The sequence below is a fragment of the Pithys albifrons genome, chromosome 1 (genome assembly GCF_047495875.1).
Source record: "Pithys albifrons albifrons isolate INPA30051 chromosome 1, PitAlb_v1, whole genome shotgun sequence".
NCBI classification, from domain to species: Eukaryota; Metazoa; Chordata; class Aves; order Passeriformes; family Thamnophilidae; genus Pithys; species Pithys albifrons.
Genome location: NC_092458.1, coordinates 89,130,024 through 89,153,491, shown reverse-complemented (window position 1 = coordinate 89,153,491; position 23,468 = coordinate 89,130,024). Strand labels below are relative to the sequence as shown.

General features: G+C 38.3%; 1 protein-coding gene across 5 annotated transcripts in view; it reads left to right on the top strand.

The window, feature by feature from the left end:
- The window catches only part of STXBP5L (syntaxin binding protein 5L), a 207,439-nt gene that overhangs the window by 99,601 nt on the left and 84,370 nt on the right, over positions 1-23,468 (top strand). For all 5 annotated transcript variants that reach the window (XM_071559888.1, XM_071559870.1, XM_071559861.1 and 2 more), the window contains exons 5-7: positions 778-912; positions 13,618-13,681; positions 20,373-20,456. In XM_071559888.1, coding sequence (XP_071415989.1) covers positions 778-912; positions 13,618-13,681; positions 20,373-20,456 — 283 coding nt within the window. The remainder of the gene's footprint in view (positions 1-777; positions 913-13,617; positions 13,682-20,372; positions 20,457-23,468) is intronic.

Below are 23,468 nucleotides of genomic sequence, written 5' to 3'. Positions count from 1 at the left end.
TCAGTCTCTGTAGGGTAGCATGCATTCAATTGGATGTTATAGCAAATGTTTTTTATCTCATATAGGTTTAGTTTTGCTTGAATAGCTATAAAATAACTGAAATATGAAAGAAACTTGAATCTACTCATTCATCATCTGTGAAAACTTTTATGTATTATCATGAGAAATTGTCATGACACCTTTCCAAACTAATAAAACACTGGTTCATCACCTCGTAAGAATGAGTGTAGAATTCGGTGCGTCTCTGGTAATTCAGTTTTGATAAATGCTTTTATCTAGGGCCCTACTCTCCCAGATGACAAATAGATGAATGTTTTCTTGTGTGAATTATGGTGTTACACTCCTGGTGTACAAAATATGAATCCCACTGACGTCCATTAACTTCTGGTTGTTCATGTAGAAAACTTGCTTACTCTAAGAAATGAAATAAGAAAACCTAACTTGAGAGTCTCTGATACTATCAAAGTGCAACTTATATATCATGGAGATAGACTTAGTTCAGTGCTCAAGTGGTATGGCTCTTTTTACCAGCCCTTAATATAGACAGGCAGGATGGCCCTGTTTTGTTTCATGTTCTCTTTTATAATCTTTCTGGAGATGCGCACCCCCCCCCCCCCTCGAAACCTGCACATTCTTCAGAATGCTGCACCTGCTGGGCAGGTTTTTCTCAAGTTTTAAAATGGAAAGAATAATTATTTCATCTGCAAAAGTGTTAAAAAAGGTTGTTGCTGTGATATTCAGTCACATTTTTTGTTGTTTTCTTTTTGTCCTTTCCAGGATTACTTACTGCCATCTACCCTTCCAAAGTAAGTGGCTGTATGTTGGAACAGAGAGGGGAAATACACACATTGTAAATATTGAGTCCTTCATTCTTTCGGGATATGTTATCATGTGGAACAAGGCAATAGAACTGTAAGTGCAGACTTTTTTGCATTTGTGTCTGTGATTGTTTTCATAGCTGTCTTAAGATTAATTTTTAAGAATCATTTGTTTTGACAAATATTAACAAATCTTTTTAAATCCTTTTATTTCGGTGAGTGCATTTCAGCATTAACAGTTTTTTTACAGGACATTAGAAATTCAGATTTATGAAAGACGTAATTATAGTTTATATAAAAGAAAAAGTTATTTGGCAATCTGATAGCTATGAAGTTCCATGAGATGCAGATAAGCATTAACCTTCAAAATTCAGATTTTGCTATTTTTATGAGTGTAGCTTGATCACCATCTCCTCCAACCTATGAAAAGAATAAGTATATTGGCACTAAGACTCTGTGGAGATCTTTTTTTCATTGAACTGTGGGATCATTTAGATGAGAAGGGACTGGAGGTCTCTAGCCCACACCTCCTGCTCAACACAGTGCTCATTTCAGAGTTAAATCAGACTTGTCAAAACCTAATGAAGTGATAGGAAAGGTAACGAGTGCCTATTAAATGGTAGTTCTCTGACAGGCTAAGCCAGGTTCCTGTGTCATGGGTATGAAATGGAGGGAGACATACAAAAATCTGGCTGGCTTAAATCTGTGTTTTCTGCAAGTAAAAGCCTCACAGAAATTAAGAACTCTTTCTCTGCTGTTCCCTCTGTGAAGTTCCAGCAGAGGAACTGCTGTGGGAAAGACCAAAGTACTTAATGCACTTTCTGGGACATCTGATTCATGTTGTGAGGAACCTGTAACCTCTGCCAGCAAACTGCAATTCACCAGTCTCAGTGAACCAGGAGAACAGTATCGAAGAACAGGGTTAAAGGACTACAGGGATGGACCTAATTCTCTGTCCTAAGCAGAGATCACACTGGTAGCAATCCCAGCTCTCAAAACTTTTCCTTTTCCCTTTTCTTTCCCCACTATTATTACTGACTAATCACTCTGTCCCCCAGGCTGACAAAACTGATGCCTATTCCCTCTTCCCCCACCAAACTTCATAGGCACAGTCATAAAAATCTAATTTTGCCTTCAAAGGACATAAAAACAAGGATTCAAATGTTGTCAAGATTCAGTCTGCTGGTAAATCTTTCATCCAGTTCTCGATTTTGCAATATTTTTTTGTTCTGCCCTTGTAAGATTTTGCTTAGCTCTGCTTAGTAGTTCTGGCTGCAAAAAATTGCTGTTGGGAAAAGTGGTTTAATCAAAAGCTAAGTATGTTAATTTTTATAAATTTTGGGTGTTGAAAATACCTTAATTATTTTCTCTTTCTTATTTTGTTTTGGTGATGTTGACATATCAGAGGGGGGTTTGATTCCTGTATTTTATGTATATATGTATTACATTGAGTATGTAGATAACGTCTTTAAGATTTGAGAACAACATGGTTTTGTTTTGTGTGCATTTGTAATTTACTTTCCTCCTGAAATTAGGACATTTCTATTCTGTGCATCAAAAATCTGAAAGTTTCTTATGGACTGGAAGCCTATCACCAAGTTTCACCTCCTAATTCTTTCAAAATTCTTTTGGATAAGTCTCTTTAAAATTTGTAATGGCCACAGCAAACCTTTTTCATGAGAACAGAACAGAATGATGCCTCTCTTTATTGAAAAGTGTGTGGGAAATAAGGGATGCTTTCAAACATGTTTCAATAGAGTTGTTGGCATAAGCCAGACACTGCAATAAACAACCTTTAAGGAAGCTGCCTTTCCTAACTACCTGCTTTGTGTTGCATACATAGGAACATACCTAGATTTTCCAAATTTTTTCTTCCATAATTTGTGAAAGGTGATGACAACATAATAAAGATAGGTCTTGTCAGCTCAAGTACTTGGAGGTGCTTCATGGTCACCAAAATAGATTCTCCTTCTAAAAAGCTGGTTTGCCATGTACTACTTTCGTAGCAGTTCAGCCCAGGGATTCATTCCTTACTGCTTCTGCTTCTACCAGTCTTACAAGAATAACTTGAACCCTGTAAGCAGCGTGCTTGTCTGAAAGGGCTGCATCCTCTCCCTTCAGTCTCGTATGCTTGTTGTGGCATGGAGGAAGTTGTCCTGATACAAGTAGGCAGAGATTCCTGTGTGTCTCCAGATTAATTTCTCTGTGTTAGAGTAACTTCCCCTGAAGGGAAGTTTTAGCCAGGTGGAGGTTGGTCTCTTCTCCCAGGCACTCAGCAATAGGACAAGGGGGCACAGGCTCAAGCTCTGCCAGGGGAAATTGAAGTTGGAGATCAGAAACAAATTCTTTGCAGAGAGACTAATCAGGCATTGGAATGGGCTGCCCAGAGAGGGGGTGGATTCCCCATCCCTGGAGGTTTTTAAACTGAGATTGGAAGTGGCACTGAGTGCCATGATGTGGTAAAGGGACTGGAGTTGAACCAAGGGTTGGACTTGATGATCTCGGAGGTCTTTTCCAAACCAATCAATTCTATGATTCCATGATTCTAAGAGGTTGATGCGAATGATGGTGATGTTTGCCACAGCAGCCACCTTTTACAGATGCTTTAGCACTGCTGAGATTGAAAGTGGGTGACTTTTCTCAGTAAAGTAATTTGAACTCTCTCTAGTCATAAACTATCATGTCTTTTTCAGTACTATTGCTTTCTTGCAGGTAAAATGGAACTTAGAATAGCTTTTGAAGGGCATGTTGTTAACTTTAAGTTCACTTCATGTCGATGAGTTTATGATTTTAGACTTGACTTTAGTCCTGAGAAAAGTTTTGATAGAACAGTTTTATTTTGGGCTGTGGATATGTTCTGACTTGATCATATTTTTAATCTTCACATTAATTTCCCACAATTTTCACATTTTTTCATGTTTATTATTGTTGAATCATACAATAACTTATGTTGTAAGGCTCCTCTGAAATTTTCTAGACCAACTTCCTGCTCACAGTAAGATCAGCTGAGAGACCAGGTTGTCCAGGAGTGTGTAAGTTCATATGGCCTGTTGATGTTAGACACTCTGAAAGATGAAAGAAATTAGGAAAACATATGTATGTGAACTTCAGAAAAATCTTCAACCTTACCACAAACGATGTAAGAGGCAATAGTGCTCATAATATTTTTTAAATTCTGAGATAGATTATATAATTTCAGAGTGTGAGATTAGTTTGAAGATGTTACTATTTTCTAAAGCTTGGAAGAAGAGTGTTTACCTTGTGTGCAAGCATATTTCTGTCAAATTTATTGACAAGAAAAGACCAATAAAAGTCATTGATCTGCTGCTATATTCAAGTCCTCAGTTTAGATGGAGGGTTTATAAATAGAATTTTGAGTGTGTCAGGTTTGTGTGTCATCTGCACAAACCAGCTGAAGGAGTTCATCTCTCTCCGTGCAACTCTCAGCCAGTTTCTGAAATTGCAAATTCTACTGACATAACTTGTCTTTCTTTCAAAACCCCAAATTTTCTTTTACTGACTTGTATCTACGTCTAATGAAATCTCTGTGAATTTTCATAAAGCAGATTTAACTCAGTTGTCATTAAGATTTCAAGGCTTTACACTGAAAATGAATAGAAGATTGAACTGGTTAATTGTTAAAAAAAAACTGAAATGATTTTACTTTGGAATGTTAAACTGTATATTACCATATGCTGTAAAAACAGATTACAGCTCATTTTGTAAGGGTACCAAAAAAAACCCCAGCTGAAATTCCAGTTCTCTTAGTTTTTCAGAACATGGTTGAAAAGGCCCTTCACATACATTGCTAACTCTATGGCCAAGGTGACCTGAAGAGGTCAGAATACCTGTGTTGTCATTTCCACCTTTGAAAAATCTATAAGTTGCATTCTAGGCTTTCATCATGGACCAAGTTTGTCCCTTTAAGGTCATGATGATGTTGCTCAGTAAGCAATATAATAAATGATATTGCATAAAAGAAAAAAGCATAGAGAGCAAATACAGCAATTCATTTTAATCTGCTCATGGACTTACCAAGGTCTCAACCCCAGAAGGAATTTCATCACACTTCTTGAAATTAATTCATTCCAGAGAACGTAACCTTCATTCTCAGAAAACACCCCAAACATTGTGAGTCAGTGAGGCCCATCAAATGACTGCAAGGATTTTTTTTTTAGGAGTCATTCTGTTACAGTGAAAGACTCAGGTGAAGAGGCTTGGTAGTTTGATGTCTTGAAGTAGAAACAGGTTTGGATGTGCCATTTTTAGAATTTGCATATGATGCAAGAAATCTGATGATAACCTAGTCCTGCATAGCCACTTTGTTGGCTTTTGGTGTGGGTTTTTTGATACTATTTGTGATTTCATTGCCTAGTTCTATATCAAAATGTGCTGAAATATCTGTATAACACTTTATTTTTGAGTGCTAGAGGTTTTATGACCTGTTTAGAAGCATCTAGTAGAGATATATGTCAAAAAGATGATTGCAATACCTTTTTTATCCTGGGGCCTATTGTCTTCTCATGCAGGAGATATCACTCAGCTATCTTAAACAGTGTCTAATGTTAGTGAGAAATCAAGGCCTAATTAGACTAATAATGCAAAGAAAACATTAATTACTTTTTAGAGTATTTTCAGTGCTGAGTCATAACCGATTCTAGAAGTTCCAGGAAAAACTTCCTTCTTAAATCATATGCACTGCCTATGTCTCAGTGGAAATGGCCCTGTCCAGAGCTGAGAAAGAACACAAGCATATGGGTACTGATGCAGAAAGGATTTTTGATTTTTTTTTTAATTTTCACATTTTGTAGATTTTAGGGACACAAGTAGCTGTAGCAAAGTAGATTTTTAGTGGGTTAATATTCTAGCAGCTTAAGTTTAATGTCTTTCTATTGCTACCCCTGTCCCAGAACAGCGAGCTAAAATTCTTTAGCTGTTTAGTCTCTGTTTCAAGGTACAAGATTGAAGGGTATCAGAAGAAGACATAAACACAGGGCAAAGTAACCCAGAACACTGGAAACCCTCCAAGAGTCCTTTGTGTGCTGAAGAAGAGGAGGACTGATGAAAAGGGGGTCTCATTGACCCCAGGCCCAATTCCTAGGGCGGTGGGACTGGGGCGGGACAGAGGTGGAACTGGAAATGTGTAAAGTGATGATTGGATGGATCATATTCTAAAAGCCATGGAAATTAAAGCTTGCCCGTGTGCGTCGATGTATTCCTTGGTGAGCCTGGGTGCTCATTAAAGCAACTACCCTTTATCTTATCTCCTACTAAAAATTTGGCTTGCAGTCTTTTTTACAGACTTTTAAGGCATCAGTACCAATTCCTGTCTCAGTCATTTGTATCATCTCATGCATTATTGCTACTTCAGACCACACTGAAGCATCTTTTCAGCTAAGAAGGAACAACTCAATACTTTTTCACTTGTCACTTCTCTGTCATGTAGCAGAACTAGTCCTTTGCCCAGATGTGTTTGAGGCTCATGAGGCTGTTTGGTTTTCTACTCTCTAATAAGTGAATGTTTGGAAACAGACCTGGAAGAGAAAAATATTCAATGAGCCCAGCATGTCCCAATTTACTCCAACTACAATGAGATTGATTTTCACAGCAGGATCATACATTTTAGAAGGTCATCTGGAGTTGGAAAGGAAAAGATCTTCATATGAGGCCACCGAACTTCAAAAATGAAAAGCAGGCACTAAAAGCCCCCAGTAAGATTCCAGTGTTAGAACACCCCACAATCTAATGAATGAAAAACTGAAACTTGCCAAAATTTATGGGATTTGAAATATCAAAGAATTGAGCAAATTGGAACTCAGTTATGACAGAACCATAGCTTGGTATTTCATTTCTTGTCCATCTCCATGTCCTACACTGGTGACTCAGAGCCAGCAGTTCCAGACCAGTGAAGAAAAGCAGCACACAGGAGGAGTAACAGTGCAGAAGAATCTGCTGCCCGCTCTATGTGCAGACCCAAATGGACACAGTTTTTAACATAAAGAAAGTACAAGTTACAAGGCATCCTTCTGGATGCTTTAGAAAGTCTGTCTAAGACTCAAGAGTTGCATCTTGAGGTTGAACTGATTCTTGCTTACTTCAATTCCCAGCTTTGACCCATAATATGGGAATGATGTACCTAATTTACTCATTATTTTAAATTTCGCTGTGGCTCTGCCAATGAAAAGAAGGTCTTCAATTCCCTGGTGCACTGCACCCTTCTGGCAAGCACAGCTGTGGGAGATGTCTCGCTACTGACACTGCAGAAGTATGTGCTTACGCATATATTTTTCTCAGCCCTGTCACATTTAGTCAACTTCAACTCCATAACAATGCCTAATAAAGATGGTTTTTTTTCTCCCTCCTAACTCCTCTATCACTTCCTAACACCAGATTTTCAATCTTTCAGAAATTATAAAATACTTCTATAATTGTGCAGGCTACTTTTTTTTTCAAAGGGAAAATTGATTTGATTTAATTCTACTTTGTCATAGATTACTTTTACCTGCTTTAAAGATTGTCTTGGTATTTGAAGTTCTTACAACAGTTTTTAAGTCACTTGATTCTTAGAGTGCATAAAACCTTCCAGGGTGATTAAACAATACATCACCTATGTATTTTCCACATTTTGCTGGCTCCAGATTATAACATTGCTGAAGACTTCTTTTTGAGCTTTCCAATTTTAGAATAAATCGTTTAAATAAAAGTTTCCATCCTTACAAGTGTTTTGAAGACTGTTTTATAGGGAATGGCTTCTTAATTTCAGTCCTGTTCTTCTGAGTAAGAGTCAAGTCTTACAGCATACCCACTCTGTCATCTTCCAAAACAAACATGCACCAAATAAATGAATACCTGTTGCTGTCAGGAATAACTTCTGATGAAGTGCAAAACAGCTCAAAGTATCAGCAGCTTCTTAGCAAACTTCTGGTTCTGTACAGCTGTCATGGGAACCTTTTGTTTCATTTTTCAATTCCACAGTCTATTTCTGTGGACTTAAAGGTCAATGAAGGCACTGAAATGTTGCAAACTTTTGTATCATTAACTCATACTTTCTTCTTGCTCAGTTGAAAGTAGCTTTTATTTCAGGAATTTTTTGCAGCAAATCATTGCTAATATTTTTTGGACTTGACCTTTTATTCTTTCTCCTGTGTATGGACTTGGCTTGGTGTTTTATCCTCTTTATATCTTTTCAGAGCTTTTATTTTCTCTGTCATTCTCATCTACTCAGTACCCCAGCTGCCATTTAGGGATGAAAAACTCTGCTCAGCTATTTAACTTATGCCTTATTTTCACCAACTGATTCTTCTGTATTTTCCTCTTTCTCAAGGGATAGGATCCAGTTCATTTTTATGTAGCTCTCCCAAAGCCAAGTTGAAGGAGTCCCTATACACAGGTATCTGGCATCAACAGTAGTGTGCTTAATTCAGGATAGCTTCAAATGTGATTGGTTTTCCAGCACCTTCTTGTCCTTTCCAGGTGCTGTTGGACCTCTGCTTTTGCATTTAATATAATTCAACAGTGTTTTTTAACTTTGTAGGCCATTCCACAATGACAGTGTACAACTCTCCAGTCTCCTTGACAACTTAACTGTAATAGCAGTGAGTGGAAACAACATTTTATGTATATTAAAATGAGGCAAAATGGTTTTTGTGTGAAGACATTTCCTCATGCAGCATAATTTACTGTATGAAAGTAGTAATTACTGTATCTGCAGCTCTGATAGTGTTTCATGAGTTCTATGAACTAATACTATTGATATAATACAGTTAACTAAATAATTGTTTCATTTAATCCTGCTTGTAATGCAGTCTATCCTCAGGAGAAATTGGCCATAGAGCCTAATGCCTGGCACTCCTTTTACAAGCAACACTTTTCTAGGGACCCAAAAGATACTGCTGTTATTTTTGTTTATAATACCTTCCTTGAGGAGACAAGAAGAGGCAAGAAGTAAGGCACTGATCTGTCTTTTGCAAACTATTTCTGGGCGTAGTGTGGCACCAAGGACTGGGTTTGGGTTCCTAGCCACAGTCCTGTACTAAGAAGGAGACAACATCACTTCAGGAGAAGCAAACCAGAGAAGATTTATCATGTCACTCTCTCTGTACCCAGCCATAAGGCAGGTTCAGAGCAACAATCAAAAGGTCATGTAGAGTGGAGGAAGTTGCAATTGGTTCCTTCCCAGTTTTCTTCCTTGCCCCATCCAGACTTGTGTTACTTTGTATCGGAATATCCTCTCACAAACATCTCTTCCAAGATGGGACTGTGCATGTTCATCCCGAAAGCAAACACCAAACTTTGTGCTGCATCTTGTGAATATTCCTTGTTGCAGAGTCCAAAGAGGAATCTGTTTTGATGCAAATACTGTACTTGCTATGTATATAAAAAATGAATATTTCTTGGAGTCCCAGAAAGGCAGTGCAGGAGGACTGCCAGGGAGTATGCTCTACACTTCCAAAAAGTTTTAGGAACATCTGTTGTCACCTGTGAGTGATCTGATCTGTGATGGCACATGTGAAATTAGTTTTAGTACATACAACTACTTGGAAAAGATCCTTTCTCATTTCCTGACAGAGTTAATGTTTTGACTGCCAAACTTAACAGACTTTCTACTTCCTCTTACCTGTGTATAAACAAATCTGGCCTCTGTTAAGAAATCAAGGAAGTTATGGTGAGTGAACCCTGGCTGGTTGTGAGAACCTCTCACCATCCCTGGAGATTTCTAAACTGAGATTGGCCATGGCACTGAGTGCCATGATCTGGTAAAGGGACTGGAGTTGGACCAAGGGTTGGACTTGATGATCTTAGAGGTCTTTTCCAACCCAGTGGATTCTATGATTCTTCTCTCTCACTCCCCATCATCAACAAGACTGGGAAAGAAAAATAAGATGGAAAAGTTCGTGAGTCAGGGTAAAGACAGGAAGATCACTTACCAGTTACTGTCCATGGGCAAACCAGACCCAACTTGTAGAAAATTAATGTAATTTATTGCCACTTAAAATAGAATGGCAAGAAACAAAGACAAATACTAAAACATCTTCCTCCCTGGCTGTCATTTTTTCCAGGCTCAACTCTCCTCCTTCATACCAAACTTCTCTGCCTCCTCCCTCCTGAGTAGTGCAGGGGGATGGGGAATGGAGGATTTTGGTAGACCTATTACAACTCTTCTCTGCTACTCCTTCGTCCTCACACTTTCTCTTGCTCCATCATGGGTCCTTCCCCAAGCTGCAGTTTCCTCAGGAAATATCCACCTGCTCCAGTGTAGGGTCTTCCACAGGCTGCAGGGGAATCTCTGCCTTGGGGCATGGAGCACCTCCTTCCCTCCTCTTTCACTGACCTTACTGCTCACAGGGCTGTTTGTCACTCTTTTGCACTCAATGTCTGAGCAGAACTTTTTGCCCTTTCTTAAATTTGTCTCCTGGGAGGCACTACCATCTTGGCCAAAAGACTCAGCTGTGTCCTATCATGGGTCTGTTGGAGCCAAAAGGAGCTGACTGTGTACAGAACAAGACAGCCCTGCCCCATCCTCACAGAGAGCACCTCTGCAACTCCCCACTGCCAACACTTTGACACCTACATCCAATATTTGACATAGCAAGAGTGGAACCACAGACCAATGGTGTATGTGTCAAAGCTAAACAGAGGTTTGTTGAGTCTTTTGATAGAGTGACATACCTGATGGTCTTAAGTCTAATAGAAGTGGAAGAAAAAGGAAGAAGCCAGACCAAGTCAGGTATAATACAAAACAACTAAATTATTAAAATACAAAGAAGTGAGATAGTATAAATACTAAGAGAGCACTTTTATCAAACATAGAGGAAAGAGAATGAGGAAAAAATAAAATATCATGTATTTAGTGCACAGACTGCTATATTCGGTATCAGCTTTGCTGATGGTGTATATGAAGTCCTTATTCAACAAAATTAAATAAATAGCTAGGTAAATAATAATTAAATTTTAATATTCCTAACAGAAACAAAAAGTGCCTAATAAAAGTGCCTAATAAAATGGGGGAGGTAGAAAAATGTATGGGCTACCCCATTTAGCTGAGGTTTTAGCATGGAAATCTGAGGCTGCACCCATGAAATCATGTAAGATATAAATAAAACTGGTACAAAACGACAGTTTTATACCATTTGCAGAGGAACAACTAGTTTGTATGACCGTGAGTAAACTAAAGAGAAGGCTGCTGCTCATGTAGGAGGTTGCTTCTACCCAAAGATAAATTAATACATTATTTGGTAAGTAATATCATATGTATCTTAAAACTGTGGTTGAACAGATTTATATAAATTGTTCCTGACTTTTAAAATGAGTAGGTACAAAGACCTGACTAGGTGGGATGAACCTTTACCTTAGAACACCAGAATGCTCTTTTCCTTTCTCCCTCCATTTGATCTCCATTTGCCAATGTTTCTGGTCAAGTGCCAACACTGGAATGGCCAAGCAGTCCGCCCTGCATACTGGTTGGTTCAATGGGCTGGGAAAACTGCCCAAACCACTGTGCCTTGTCAGCCTGAGTGTGCTTCTGCTATCATCTTCTCTGCTGCCAGCTTAGTCATACCTGATGTTTGCTTGTCTCTGCTCTTTCTTCTATCATCTGTCAGTGGTTGTTATCTGGCTAAAAAAGTGAGACTTCTTCTTCTACCTCTTCTCTTCATGTTCTTTCCTCTTACTCTTATCCTTCCTCCTTTGCCTATCATGCTATAGGCAGTGTGTACCTCAAAGAGATCTAGTTCTTTCCATCAGCATATTCTGACCAGTTCAAATAAGTGAACCTAGGCAGAAACAAAGTTCAAAGCAGCCTAGAATGTCCCAAATTATCATACCCACTCCCTCAGGACAGATGTACAAGACATGTGTGGGTCTAAGAACTGCTTGCAAATAACCTTATCTCAGCCCTCAGTTCGCCATCTCTGCCTACCTACTCTGCCTGCTCCAAAGTCTGCTGTTGTGCAAATTATTTTCTATTTAGGTACAGGTTATTCAGAAACAGAAGCTAAACCAGAAGGGTCCTCTCTGATGAGCTGGCTTAGGTAGGATGACAGCCAGATCTCCTGCTACCTGCATCTCTGCAAAAATTATTGTGTGCCATGTCTCGGACCAAATGGGTACTTGCTGCTGGCACCATTAAAGACAGTCTGTATAGAACATTACTGTATAAACCGTCTGTCCACTGCTTTCCTGCTCATCTGTCTTGATGGAACGTGTTGCAAAATGCCCTTGCAGAAGTCTTGCTCATGGAGACCTCATGTAGGAAAGTAACATGCTGCATGTCCAGGATGTCTGGAGTAATAGTTCATTGTTCTTAGCTCAGAGATAAATATCAGAGAAGCTCTTTGCCACTCTGCTTTGGCCCAGCTTTGGTGCATAATGAAATTGCAAATATATTTGAAACATTATGTGAGTAAAATATAAAGGCCAGAGGAATGTGTGTGTGTGCTTTAAAAGTGTTGGAACATACTGTTTTGGGAGGGAGTAATCTATGAGGCTACGAGTCAGTCCACTCTTTTAGTGTATGAGTTGCCTGGGAAATATTGCATATCACTCTCAGTCTTGATTTGGAGTCTGACCTGATAAAACAGAGGCCAGTTTTGCTATAGTGCAGTATTTGAGACAGAAGAAGAGACCATTAATTTAAGAAAATCCTTTGAGTTTGGCTGGAGAAGCTTGTTTTGGTTTGTTTCTTTAGTTCTCTTGCAGACTGCTTAAAGACTAGGAGCCTAGGTAGTTTTGTTAATGGCTTCCAGATAAATGCTTCACTTTATGGCTCTGCCAGTCTCTGCCATATATTTTTTCCTGGTGACCTTTGGTGAACCAAGACCAGCCATGCAAGTCTAAATCCTAAACTGAACTCCAAGGCACCTGTGCTCTGAGCCCAAAACATAGGTGGAACAAAGGTCCTGTTCTGTGCAGGCATTCAGTGTGGACTTGTCTTTTGCTCTATATGACTGTCAAGGCCTAAAGGTCTGGTCAGAAAAGATAACATTTGAAAAATCTTCATCTGTCCATTCAGTTTCCTATGATTTGCATATCCTCTCAGGTGCTGGACATTAATAATTTCAGTAGCAGTCCCTGTACTAAGTTGCAGACAACTTGTTGGCACATGTCACAAAAAGAGAAGGGGTGGCAAGAAGAATGACTTTGTACAGCCTCACCAAGACTTATGGAATGGGTCTTGTGGCTGAGGAGCCACACTGAATGTGCTTTGTGGCTGTAACTGTATTAGTTGTTCCAAAGCTGTGATGAGGTTTTACAGATCAGACAAAGGCAGCATCTCCATGTCTGAAATCCTGCTGCAGTAATGCTGAAAAGCTTCCTGGCAGAGCAGTGTAGGTGAGGTGACTGAAGCCCTGTCATTAATGAGGTTGGAACTTGGTGAGTTGTGTTGTAAGTATTTAAAATGAATCTGGTGAAGACTTTGCACATCCTTGACAGATTAGCCTTGAAACTGAGCAAATGAGGAGGGAGGGTCAGAAGGAGAGGGAGTAGAGAATAGAAAAGGCAAAAAAGTCTCAAGAATGAGAGAAGGGAAATTACTGTAATAGGAGGAATAGTGCGATTAAAAATAAATAGAAGAAAGGATTCATTAACAAAGGAGAATCTTTGTCTATAATGGGAAAAAGAAAATATAGAAGAACATGGAAAGATATCAGTAACTTTACCTTCTCCTGTTGGGCTTTTTACAATTACTTTTGTACTGTTGGAGGTAGATGCTAACACACCTAAAAATTAAGGTAAGCATTTAGGTCTTCATTCAAAAAAACCCAAAAATCACAGATTTTAACTGCTTTTTGTCTTGCAGATCCACAAAGACTCACCCTGGTCCAGTTGTACATTTAAGTGACAGTCCAAGAGATGAGGGAAAAGTGAGTATTTTGATGAGCAAAAATGTGTGATACAGACAACATACTGTACTTTGAAACATATAGCCATCCAAATTGTTCCTGATTAAATAAACTTGACTTTATATAAGTAAGAACTGACTAAAACCTGTATCATGACCTCAGTACTTGGATAAACATGCTATTATGAAGGCATTTTAGTAAGTATTCCTAAGATAGCAAGTCTTTTACGAGAATATTAACAATAGTAATCCACGTCTGGAACTTGCTGCTGTTTGCTATTCTCAACTCTGTTCACACAGAGATGTCCACAACTGGAAACAAAACATATAGAGCATCAGGGTTGTGGCTGATACCATCAGAAAGCAAAGTCAGAGTTGGCTTTATTTGTGTGGCAGCTTTTCAAAATTGAAATATGGTTGACAGAATACTAGTTTTATTAGAGCTACTGGGTTTTTTTAATGTTTTGCCTGTGTGGAAAAGGGTATTTAACTCTCTCATTGGTTTTGGTAATTTTTAACAATTGCATTTTTGTGTGTATTTATGAAGTGGTGCATCTTCAAAATGGTGTATCTATTTGACAGTATAAGATAACTCACATAACAGCTGATGGTTGTTAGAAACCAGCAGCAGTTTGAATTTCTGGTACTGGTATGGGGGATACTATGCTGAATTTATGGGTAATTAGACAATCACTGAAGACTACACCTGATTTTAATTTGCATTATTTGTCCTTGGACTTACCCACATTGCAAGGTGAACTATATACAAATGGTGTGCCTGGGAACTAGTCCCTCAACAACTTATATGGGATCTCTAAGCAGTTTAGAAGAATCATAATAGATCAAGCAATTTAGAATACTATCAAATAAAGTAATTAAACACAATGAACTGTGGTGTGTTAGCCTCAAACAAGAAGCCATCAAGAAATTCTATTTAACTACCAATGGCAAAATACTTGATAAAAGTAAAGGTTTATTTATGAGGCATCATTCTTGTTTGCTGGCCACAACAGAAGCTGCTGATGACCTGGGTACCTAAAGCACACAGCACAGGGGGAAAAAACATATGAAAACTAAAAATAATCTTGTTAGTGAACATCTCTTACAGGAATGTCATGCACTTGTGTCCAAACAGAAACCTAAAAATATTTTTCAGCAGAAAGAGAGAGGATGAAAAAGACCCAGGAAAGGGAGTTAGAGGAGAACTGACTTGGAAATACAAATGCTTGTTGCTCAGAGGGCAAAGAGGAGCCATCTGGGCACTGATGAAGTCCTAAGATACCAACAGCCACAGCAAAATCAGATGGATGCCTATGAAAAACAAACATTGAAAATTTCTGGGAAGAAAGAGTAGAAAATGTAAGCTATACTGAAACCATCCCAGTGCAGCTCTGTATATCATTGATAGATTGAGAGTGAAGGAAAGAAAAAAATGGTGCTAAGAAAATACTTGCAAATTTGCAGGCTGTAGAATTTATAGTGTTTGATGTTTACAGGAAGATATCAGGAGAAGGTACACACAGATATAAGAGAAGATCCAAGCTTTGAATCAAAAGACATAGCTCTAGATCAAAAAATCCAACAGTAGAGAAAAAAAATTAAAGTTTTCAACTAAGTCTCATTAAACTTTGGTTGAAAGAATGAAGAATAAAACAAATATTATTCAGAATGAGGAAAAGTAGAAAAAAACCAAACAGCTTCTGAGACTTTTGCTGTTCAACATAGTCATAAACAGCCTAGAAAAGAGAATAAGCAGTGATGTGATCAAGTGTGCTGGACGTTAGGAGTCTGAGAAACTCAGCAGTAAAGTGGCAGATTAAATACTGTAATTTGTAAGTATTCAGTGTAAATGGTAAGTGATGTGTGTAGGGGGAAATAGTTAAGACTTTACGTATAAAACAATGGGTCTGAGTTGATGATTACTGTTTGGTATCAAGAGCTTTGAGTGACAATTGATAGTTCAGTGAAAATGCTCAGTAGTGAACAATTAAAAAATGAAAATTAGGCATTATCTGGAGAAGAACAGAGAACAAAACAGGGCTAATAACGAAATGGATGGTTGACCTTCCTGCTGAATACTGAGCATAATACTTGTGCTTCTATATCTAAAAAGAACATAATTGCTCTAAAAGAAATTCAGTGGATGGACAAGGTGTTTTATATGAGAGAGAACTTAGTGAGACAGGAAAATTCCCTGTGGAAAAGACACACTTGTGATTCCAGGTTTGAAAATCACAATTGGTATGAAGAATATGGAAACAGCTCATAGTCTCTTTCAGTACAAAAACTGTAAGGATATCAAATGAAGCCAACAAGTCAGACTCCAAACAAGCCAATGAAGTGCTTATTCAAATGTCCAATGGGTAGAAGCCATAAAACTTTGTCCAAATGCTGTTGTGCATGCTAAAAATGTATATTGGTCACAGAAAAATTGATACAAGAGAAATCAATTTGAGGGTAACTGAAGAGATTTGCTTTTAAAAAGTTCTTAAAGGTAAGGTTAAACAGAGCAATGTGCAGTTGAGGAGATGGCTATATTGCAATTAGAAAATTACTTAGGCTGAGAGAATATGTGACTGAGTATACATACTGTTACTGGGTATGTATTCTCAGCCATTTCAGTACAAGGTACTGTGATAGGAAGATCTTTCTTTAATTTAGCAGAGTTATTCTTAGAAAATAGAACTATTTGAAGACAGTTCTACATACTCTGCTTAGCTCCTCAACTCCAAGTTAACCAAAGACCACCAAGAGGTGTTGGTGGCAGAAGTCAGACTTCCCACATCACTTCATGATAGGCAGCAGATAAAAATGTTCTTTTGATATGTTTCAGAAATTAAATAGTAGGTACAAATTAGTCATAATAATTACTCAAAATACAGATATTCTTGTTCTCTACAAGAGTACTATTCTACAAGTGCTCTACAAGGATCCAGTGGTATATCCTTGTCTGGGGTATCACAAAATTGGTTACAGATCTGGTACTCTTTCACAGAAGTAAGAAATACGTCTCCTATGTGCACTGAGTGGTTCTGCATCCTAAAACACATTGAAACCTTTCCAAATATAGGACAATCATAAAACCTCTTTTTGAAAGCCAGGGAAGTCTGTGTGCTGATGGTATCTTAACCTTTTTCATTAAAATTCTTTTAATTTCTTCAAGTTCCAGGTTATATCAGTGATTGATGGTTCTTTGTGTCAAAAGAGTGAATGTAATTGCAGAAGACTTCTGCCATTCAACATTTTTCCAGAGTGTCTTCCAGGCACATTATCCAGGCAGACTTTGGAGACAGTCTCTTTTATGAATCTAGCAAGCTGCCCTTGGAAGGTAGACATCAAAGAAAATTTGGGCATTTAATGTGTCACTGAAGAACACAGTTTGGGGACCTAGTGATTAAGTCCATGAAATATAACTGTGCCTCCCAAATCAATGAATAAGTGTACGTTAAGAACATACTGAAGTGCACAGATGTTTATAAGTGGCAGATCTGTATCAAACATGATTTTTCTTGCTGACAAAGGAAAAGACATTAACTGCAAGTTTCCCAGCAAATGGAAAAAGCTTAATAGGAAAAGTTTTAGTGTTATTAACTATTAGCTGGTGGACTAAACTTCATATCACTGAGCCTGAGTTCTGAGATCTAATAATATGTAAATACAGTGTGCATTTGGCAGGCTGCTTTGTTTGGGGCTTTTTTCTCCCAGCTGTTTTGTGTTACCAGAACAATGAAGGGGCTGGAATGTACCAGGATGCAATTAGTTGATTGTAGAAAAGAAATCTTGAAATACCATCATCAAAAACATTTCATGGAGAAAGATTTAAGTCAAAATGTGGAGTAACTCCACTAGACAAGGAAGATCTTCTCTCTCCAAACCCTGTCCAGCCTTCTGCATGTTTCATAACCTAATTAAGCATGAGTAATTAAACAAAGTGTCAGGAAACACAAGCTGAAGAGAAATCTTTGGGTTTTTTTCCATTCTGGAATCTTTTTACATGCATTTCTCTTCCCCATCTGTTTTCCCTTCCAACTGCAGTGATGGATGTTTTACTTTTTACCTCTGTTACAGACACCGAGCTTGTCTTAGGGATCTCTCAGGTGATCACCATGACTGAGAGGAGTGCAAATGTTTGAGTTTCCTATGGTTCAGACAGGTCAGAGTCCAGAGCACCATAAATATACTGGCAAAGAGACTTACCACGTTCACCCAGCTGGAATTGTGACTTCAGTGTTGTACCACAGTGTTAGAAGTAAAGCAGAATGGCTACCATGTGAACAAAAAGAGAGATTCCTGTCTATGTAGAAATTCTGTTTACCTTTCAATTTGTTCCCTGAAATCACAACACTTTGTGTCTTGCAATTCTGCAGTACTGTTGTGCATTAAGCATTTCAGCAATAGATCAGGTAAAATGTGGTCTCTGATACAAAGTATTTAATGTTTTAGTAATTACCTGGAGCACGCTATCTTTGCAAAAAAGAGTGATAAAAATCAACAGGCAAGCCTGCTTCACCAGGGAGAAAGGCTTATTAAGAAACAGTCACATACTAAATGTTTTTCTATTCCTTCAGTTTTCTAAATATATTTGTACAAAAGCTGAGGTGAAAAGAATACTTGTAGGTATGAACAGAACTTGACTGGTTTGGTACCAAGCTGTAATGCACTGGTGCAAGTGCTTGTTATGATGACAGAAAGGAGGGCATTCAAATTTAGTAATATATTGATTAAAATACCGTTTATTGGAGTTAATACAAAAATGATGGTGGGAACCCCAACTCATGGAGCATTGGATGAACCTGTAGTAAGAGCACATGACACTGTGCTAAGTTCCCTCTGTGAAGAAGCTTGCCAGTATTTTGATATTTGGAGATCTCAAAAGATTTTTTTTTTAATAACACCCCTCTGTCCATTTCTACTGTTGAGCAAAAGGGTGTCCACATGAGCCTTAAATTAAGGTAAAGGCAAAGGCACAAAGGTGCTGTAATTGCCCTTACCAAGCTGAATGTGCCTACAGGCTTCTTTAGAATTAGCCAGTGGAGTTTCCCGCGTGGCCAAAGAGTACATGCAGCACAGTGCAGCCTGAGAGCCAAGTGCTGTGTGCAGCACAGCATGGCACAGCACAGGACTGCACCCACCCAGGTTAGCTGCTGTGTGGAGCCCTAACTCCTGGGGGCACCAATGACTTCCACCTGGGATCACTACAACAACAGTGAAAGCAGCTGCAGTAAGACACTCCTTTGTTCGCTCTCTCAATGTCAACCCATTATCCCAGAATACCAAATGGCATCCCGACACAAGTGCTATCCAGTTAGCTGCATGCTTTCTGACTGCCACAAAAATTCCACATGGAACCATCCAGAGGAAAAATGCTAAATATTCTGGAATTTCTCCAGGGCAGTTTAAAATTTTTTCAGTAGAATAATTCTTAAGTAATCAGGTATTGTTCATATTCAGGTATTAAATATATTAACTATAAATCATTCCCAGATTAGCTAATACATCTCCACATAATGAATATTCTCCTGGCAATATAAAGAATCATATCTGGTAGGACTGTGAGTATTCTCAGACTCTTCTGTAGCAGTAGGATGTATCAGTTATTCTTAACTTGGAAAGAAAGTGATGTTTGTGTAGCAGCCCAGCCAAGTTTCATTTTTATGACTTATGCAAGCCAAAGTGAGTGATAGAAAAGATGCTGTTAAACTTCCACTGACTAAGAGATAATCTTGTAGTTCTTCTGCTCAAATTCTTAACATAGAAACTGTAATTTCTTACCTGAACTCTGTGACACGTGAGTTTATAGGCAATGAACAACTGCAGTTACCACTGCCAGTTGTATGAAATATTCTATAGCAGAAATGTGTGAGTCTGTCAGTTTGGTCATTTCCAGTCTTCATATCCTGGATAGATTCTTAGGAAGACAGACTCTATGGGAAAGAATATCCAGGACACCTAAATAGGCTAGATTTCATATCATACATAAGATCTGAAATTAATTGTGTCCAAAAGAAGAGTACTCTGCAGTGCCAGATCAGTATTTCAGTTCTTTTCAATGAAGACAAGAAGGAAGGATTGTGTTCATTCTTATTTTTTTCCTGAGCATTGTTTTTCTACCTATTCATGTTTCCTCAAATCTTCTTTGCTGGTATTTCAGAGGTGTGCAGGATGATATGATATACCAGTCCTAGAAGAAGTAAAAATTGGCCTATCAGTTAATTTATTTTTGATTATTAGGAAAGCAAGCAATTTAGTATCTTCAGGAGGAATTCTTCAAAAAGTTCTTAAGAAATAAGAGGCATAAATTACGGAAATATAAGCAGCTGAATGAGAGTTTAATCTGGTGACTCTTTGAAGTTATTTAAGTGATTACATGTCAAATGTTTCCTCTTCAACAAGGGGCAAGGAAGGTAAGAGCTGATAGGAACATGCTGCAAACTTATTTTTTCAGCAGATATGCAACTGTGAAGACTGTCCAGGCACATAATCTTCCAGGGTAAAAAAAAAAAAGTTGTATAAAGCTGGAGGTTTTTTCCGTATCACATGTTAAATTGTTGGTAATACAAAATTTGTACTGAAAGATTCTTTGAAAGCAGGGTATTATGTGTGGTGCAAATTACAATCTTGCATATCACTTTGACATTTCTTTTTCTATTATTTGATATTTATATATACCTTTAGAATCAGAAACTGTAATTGTGTTTGTTTCCCTCCTCCAGCTATTGATAGGCTATGAAAATGGGACTGTCGTATTCTGGGACTTACGATCTAAAAGAGCTGATCTGAGAGCTTATTATGATGAGGTAAGCAATTTCCATTAATTCAGAAAAGTTATTATTTAGCAGTTTACCATATGTCTCACCAAGCAGATGGTTATTTATCTTAAGGCATTGCTGGTTCTGGAAATACTGTTTGTGCTCTGCTTTTGGGCAAATTATTGGCAATAGAAATCAAAGCTGAAATCTCTAGTTAGGCTCTCATGAGTGCACTAGAACACAGAATCTCTTTTCCTTGATTCTGACAAGTTCATCCACTTCTGTGTGGAGACCCTCAGTTGAACAGAGTGTAGCAATGAGCTGACCTGAGACATAGCTGAGACATTAGGAATTATAGAAACATCTTTACTAAGTAGAACATTAATTAGAATGAAAGACAAATTACTTTTTACAGCCATCGATATTATCTAGTAATTTAAGATCTGATTAAATGGTTTAAAAAAGTAATTATATTGTCATAGTTGTTTCAAAAATGCATATATTCCTAGTTATTATGATTTTAGCACTAGGCCTAGGGAAAAACATGCTTTGTTCTGCCAGTCCTTACCCAGAGTTTACCACAGATGAATGTGAATTCAACTACAATCAAAAGTAGAAAAGGACATTTTCTTTTAAGAGATCCAGGCAGCAATTGTTTTCCTGCAGTTCTCTTTCCTTCTTCATCTTGGCACCTTATTACATGTAAGGAGTACACACATTTACTTTCCCTCTAAAAAGTAATCTGAATACATCTGAATCCTGCGCTCTTTCAGATCCACTTTCAGAGACACATTAAAACTACTCTGAGCTTCAAGATTAAGTTTCTGAGCACCCACGTAGCAAATGTTTTAAAGGACAGAGTTTGAACAGGCCAGCACTTAAGCCTCGAGACATGCCCACTAAATTGTCTCTAAGTGGCAGTCTGCCTCTCTATACACTTATGAAATTGCACCTGTTCTATTACTTAGGACTGGACAACATTTTCCTTTTACAGATCTCCTGCGGGAGGTGGCACGGGTGTCTGTTCCACCACTTCCCTCTCTTGCATTCACAATAAGACTACATGAAACAGGATCCTTTTTCATTTTTTCTTTTTGAGACAGAGAGGGTAGGTGTTGAAAATTTCTCATGCTATGTAGTTGATCCACATTTTTCAGTACTGTCCTGAGGAACTTTTTTGGGCTTTTTTATCAGTCCTGTGCTTTCTTCCTCAGGGGTTACTTGCTCTGTCATTTTTCCACTTTGTGCAGTTTGTGCTGGCTTCTTATCATCTACTGTAAAAGTTGTAATATTCTTATTTTGTTTTTAAGAGGGTTGTATGACTAGCCATTGTACTACATTCCAGACTTTGAGGCTCCATGTTTATAATGTTCCAGATATGCTACGATTCCCTTAGGGAGCCATTAGAAATGGTTCTTTTTTAAATCCTGGGTTATTTAGCTTTTGTGAGTCACAAATTACTTGTTTGGCATGTGCCACTTGGTATTTAACACCAATCCAGGTTTTCAAACTAAGCCTCATCTTCTGGGCTGGTCACCAGGGATCACAGTCCAGAAATCGTTGTTCCTGCTCCCCTTCACTATCTGTTCACTATCTGAGCTGATGCCCCCTTAGTGCCCCATGAGTCTGACCAATCTTTCAGTGTCGTTCTGGCACTGAACCAGCCATTTCTAGTTGCAGGGTATCTGTGAGGTCTCAGATAAATTACTGTAAATGTTCTATATTTTCATTATATACCAAAGTACCTCTTTGCATGAGTTCTGAATAAAATTAATCCACCATCATTTTTCATACTATAACTCTACTTTCTTTAGCATCAGTTTTGAAACTACTGTAGTCACCCCATTTGATGCTGAAAGAACTGGAGATCCCATCTAACTCACCAGTTCTTCTTCTGGCATCAAAAAGGATTGTCAGATGGCACTATCTTTTCTGGCTTATCAGTGGAGCGGATTCTTCTGTTTAGGATCAAAATTTCCCCTGGCACCAGGCTTCTCAATTAGCCCTTGGTGTGTACTGTGAATAACAGCTTATTTTCTTGTCTTTGATGGACTGTCAGTGTTATCCACCAGGGCAAGTTCCTTCTTCACTGTAGTCTTCTTCAGGTAGCTGTCCAGTTTGGTATTGTCACTCCAAATATATGTCTACATGCTCAAGACTCCATCCAAATGCTCATCCTTTCTCAGTATCAAGCCTCAGCTGGATTTGTCCTGTGTTACCCTTGATGACCTTGGATTTCAGGCTTCCCAGACCAGCTGCTGAGAAGGAGACTCTCAGTTGTTACCCAGATCTATAGAACCTTTCACTGTATAGCACAGAAATGAGAAGCAGATATTTTTTGATAGAGAATAGGAAAGGGGGTTGGTAACTATCTTCCTAGAAATCTAAATATTCTTCGTTTTTATCTTCAAGATGGGGGCTATATCTACTGACAGTCAGTTGTTATAGAGAAGAATAGTTTCATACCTCATGAATTTAAAAATATTTCTTTTCAACCACAAAAAATACTTCCATTTCATTGTCAGTGATAACCACTATTAAAAGGTCTCTTCTATTCATTTTTTGCACTACATCGGGTGTTCTTTTTTCAGTTGAGGTAGTGGACACTCAGTTCAGATGGAATATGTCCTCTTTGGTGGTATATTGGAACTGTTGGCTAACAAAAGGGATCATCAAGAGGTAACCATTCTCAGTCCACTAGGACATCCCCACTGTGAAATCTTTCTTATCCTTTCTGGACTGCATGGCATTGTCATACCAGTGTGATGCTTCACATCACATGAGACTGGCAGACATGGATGTGAGACATGTTACAGACATCCCAGAATATGGGTAATCGTAAGAGAGGGAGGTGAGCTGTTTCCTACAATATTAGCAGGATGTGTCCGATACTTGCAGAAGTATGCACTATCATTCTTCTTGCTCTCCAGATTAATGTTATGGACATGTTGCTCCTAGAACAAACAGCTCATGGAGATAACCTAAGAGCTTCTAAGTGATGGAGCTGAAGATTCCAATTGCAGCATTTACAGCTGCATTCCTTGCTCTATCTTCATCATG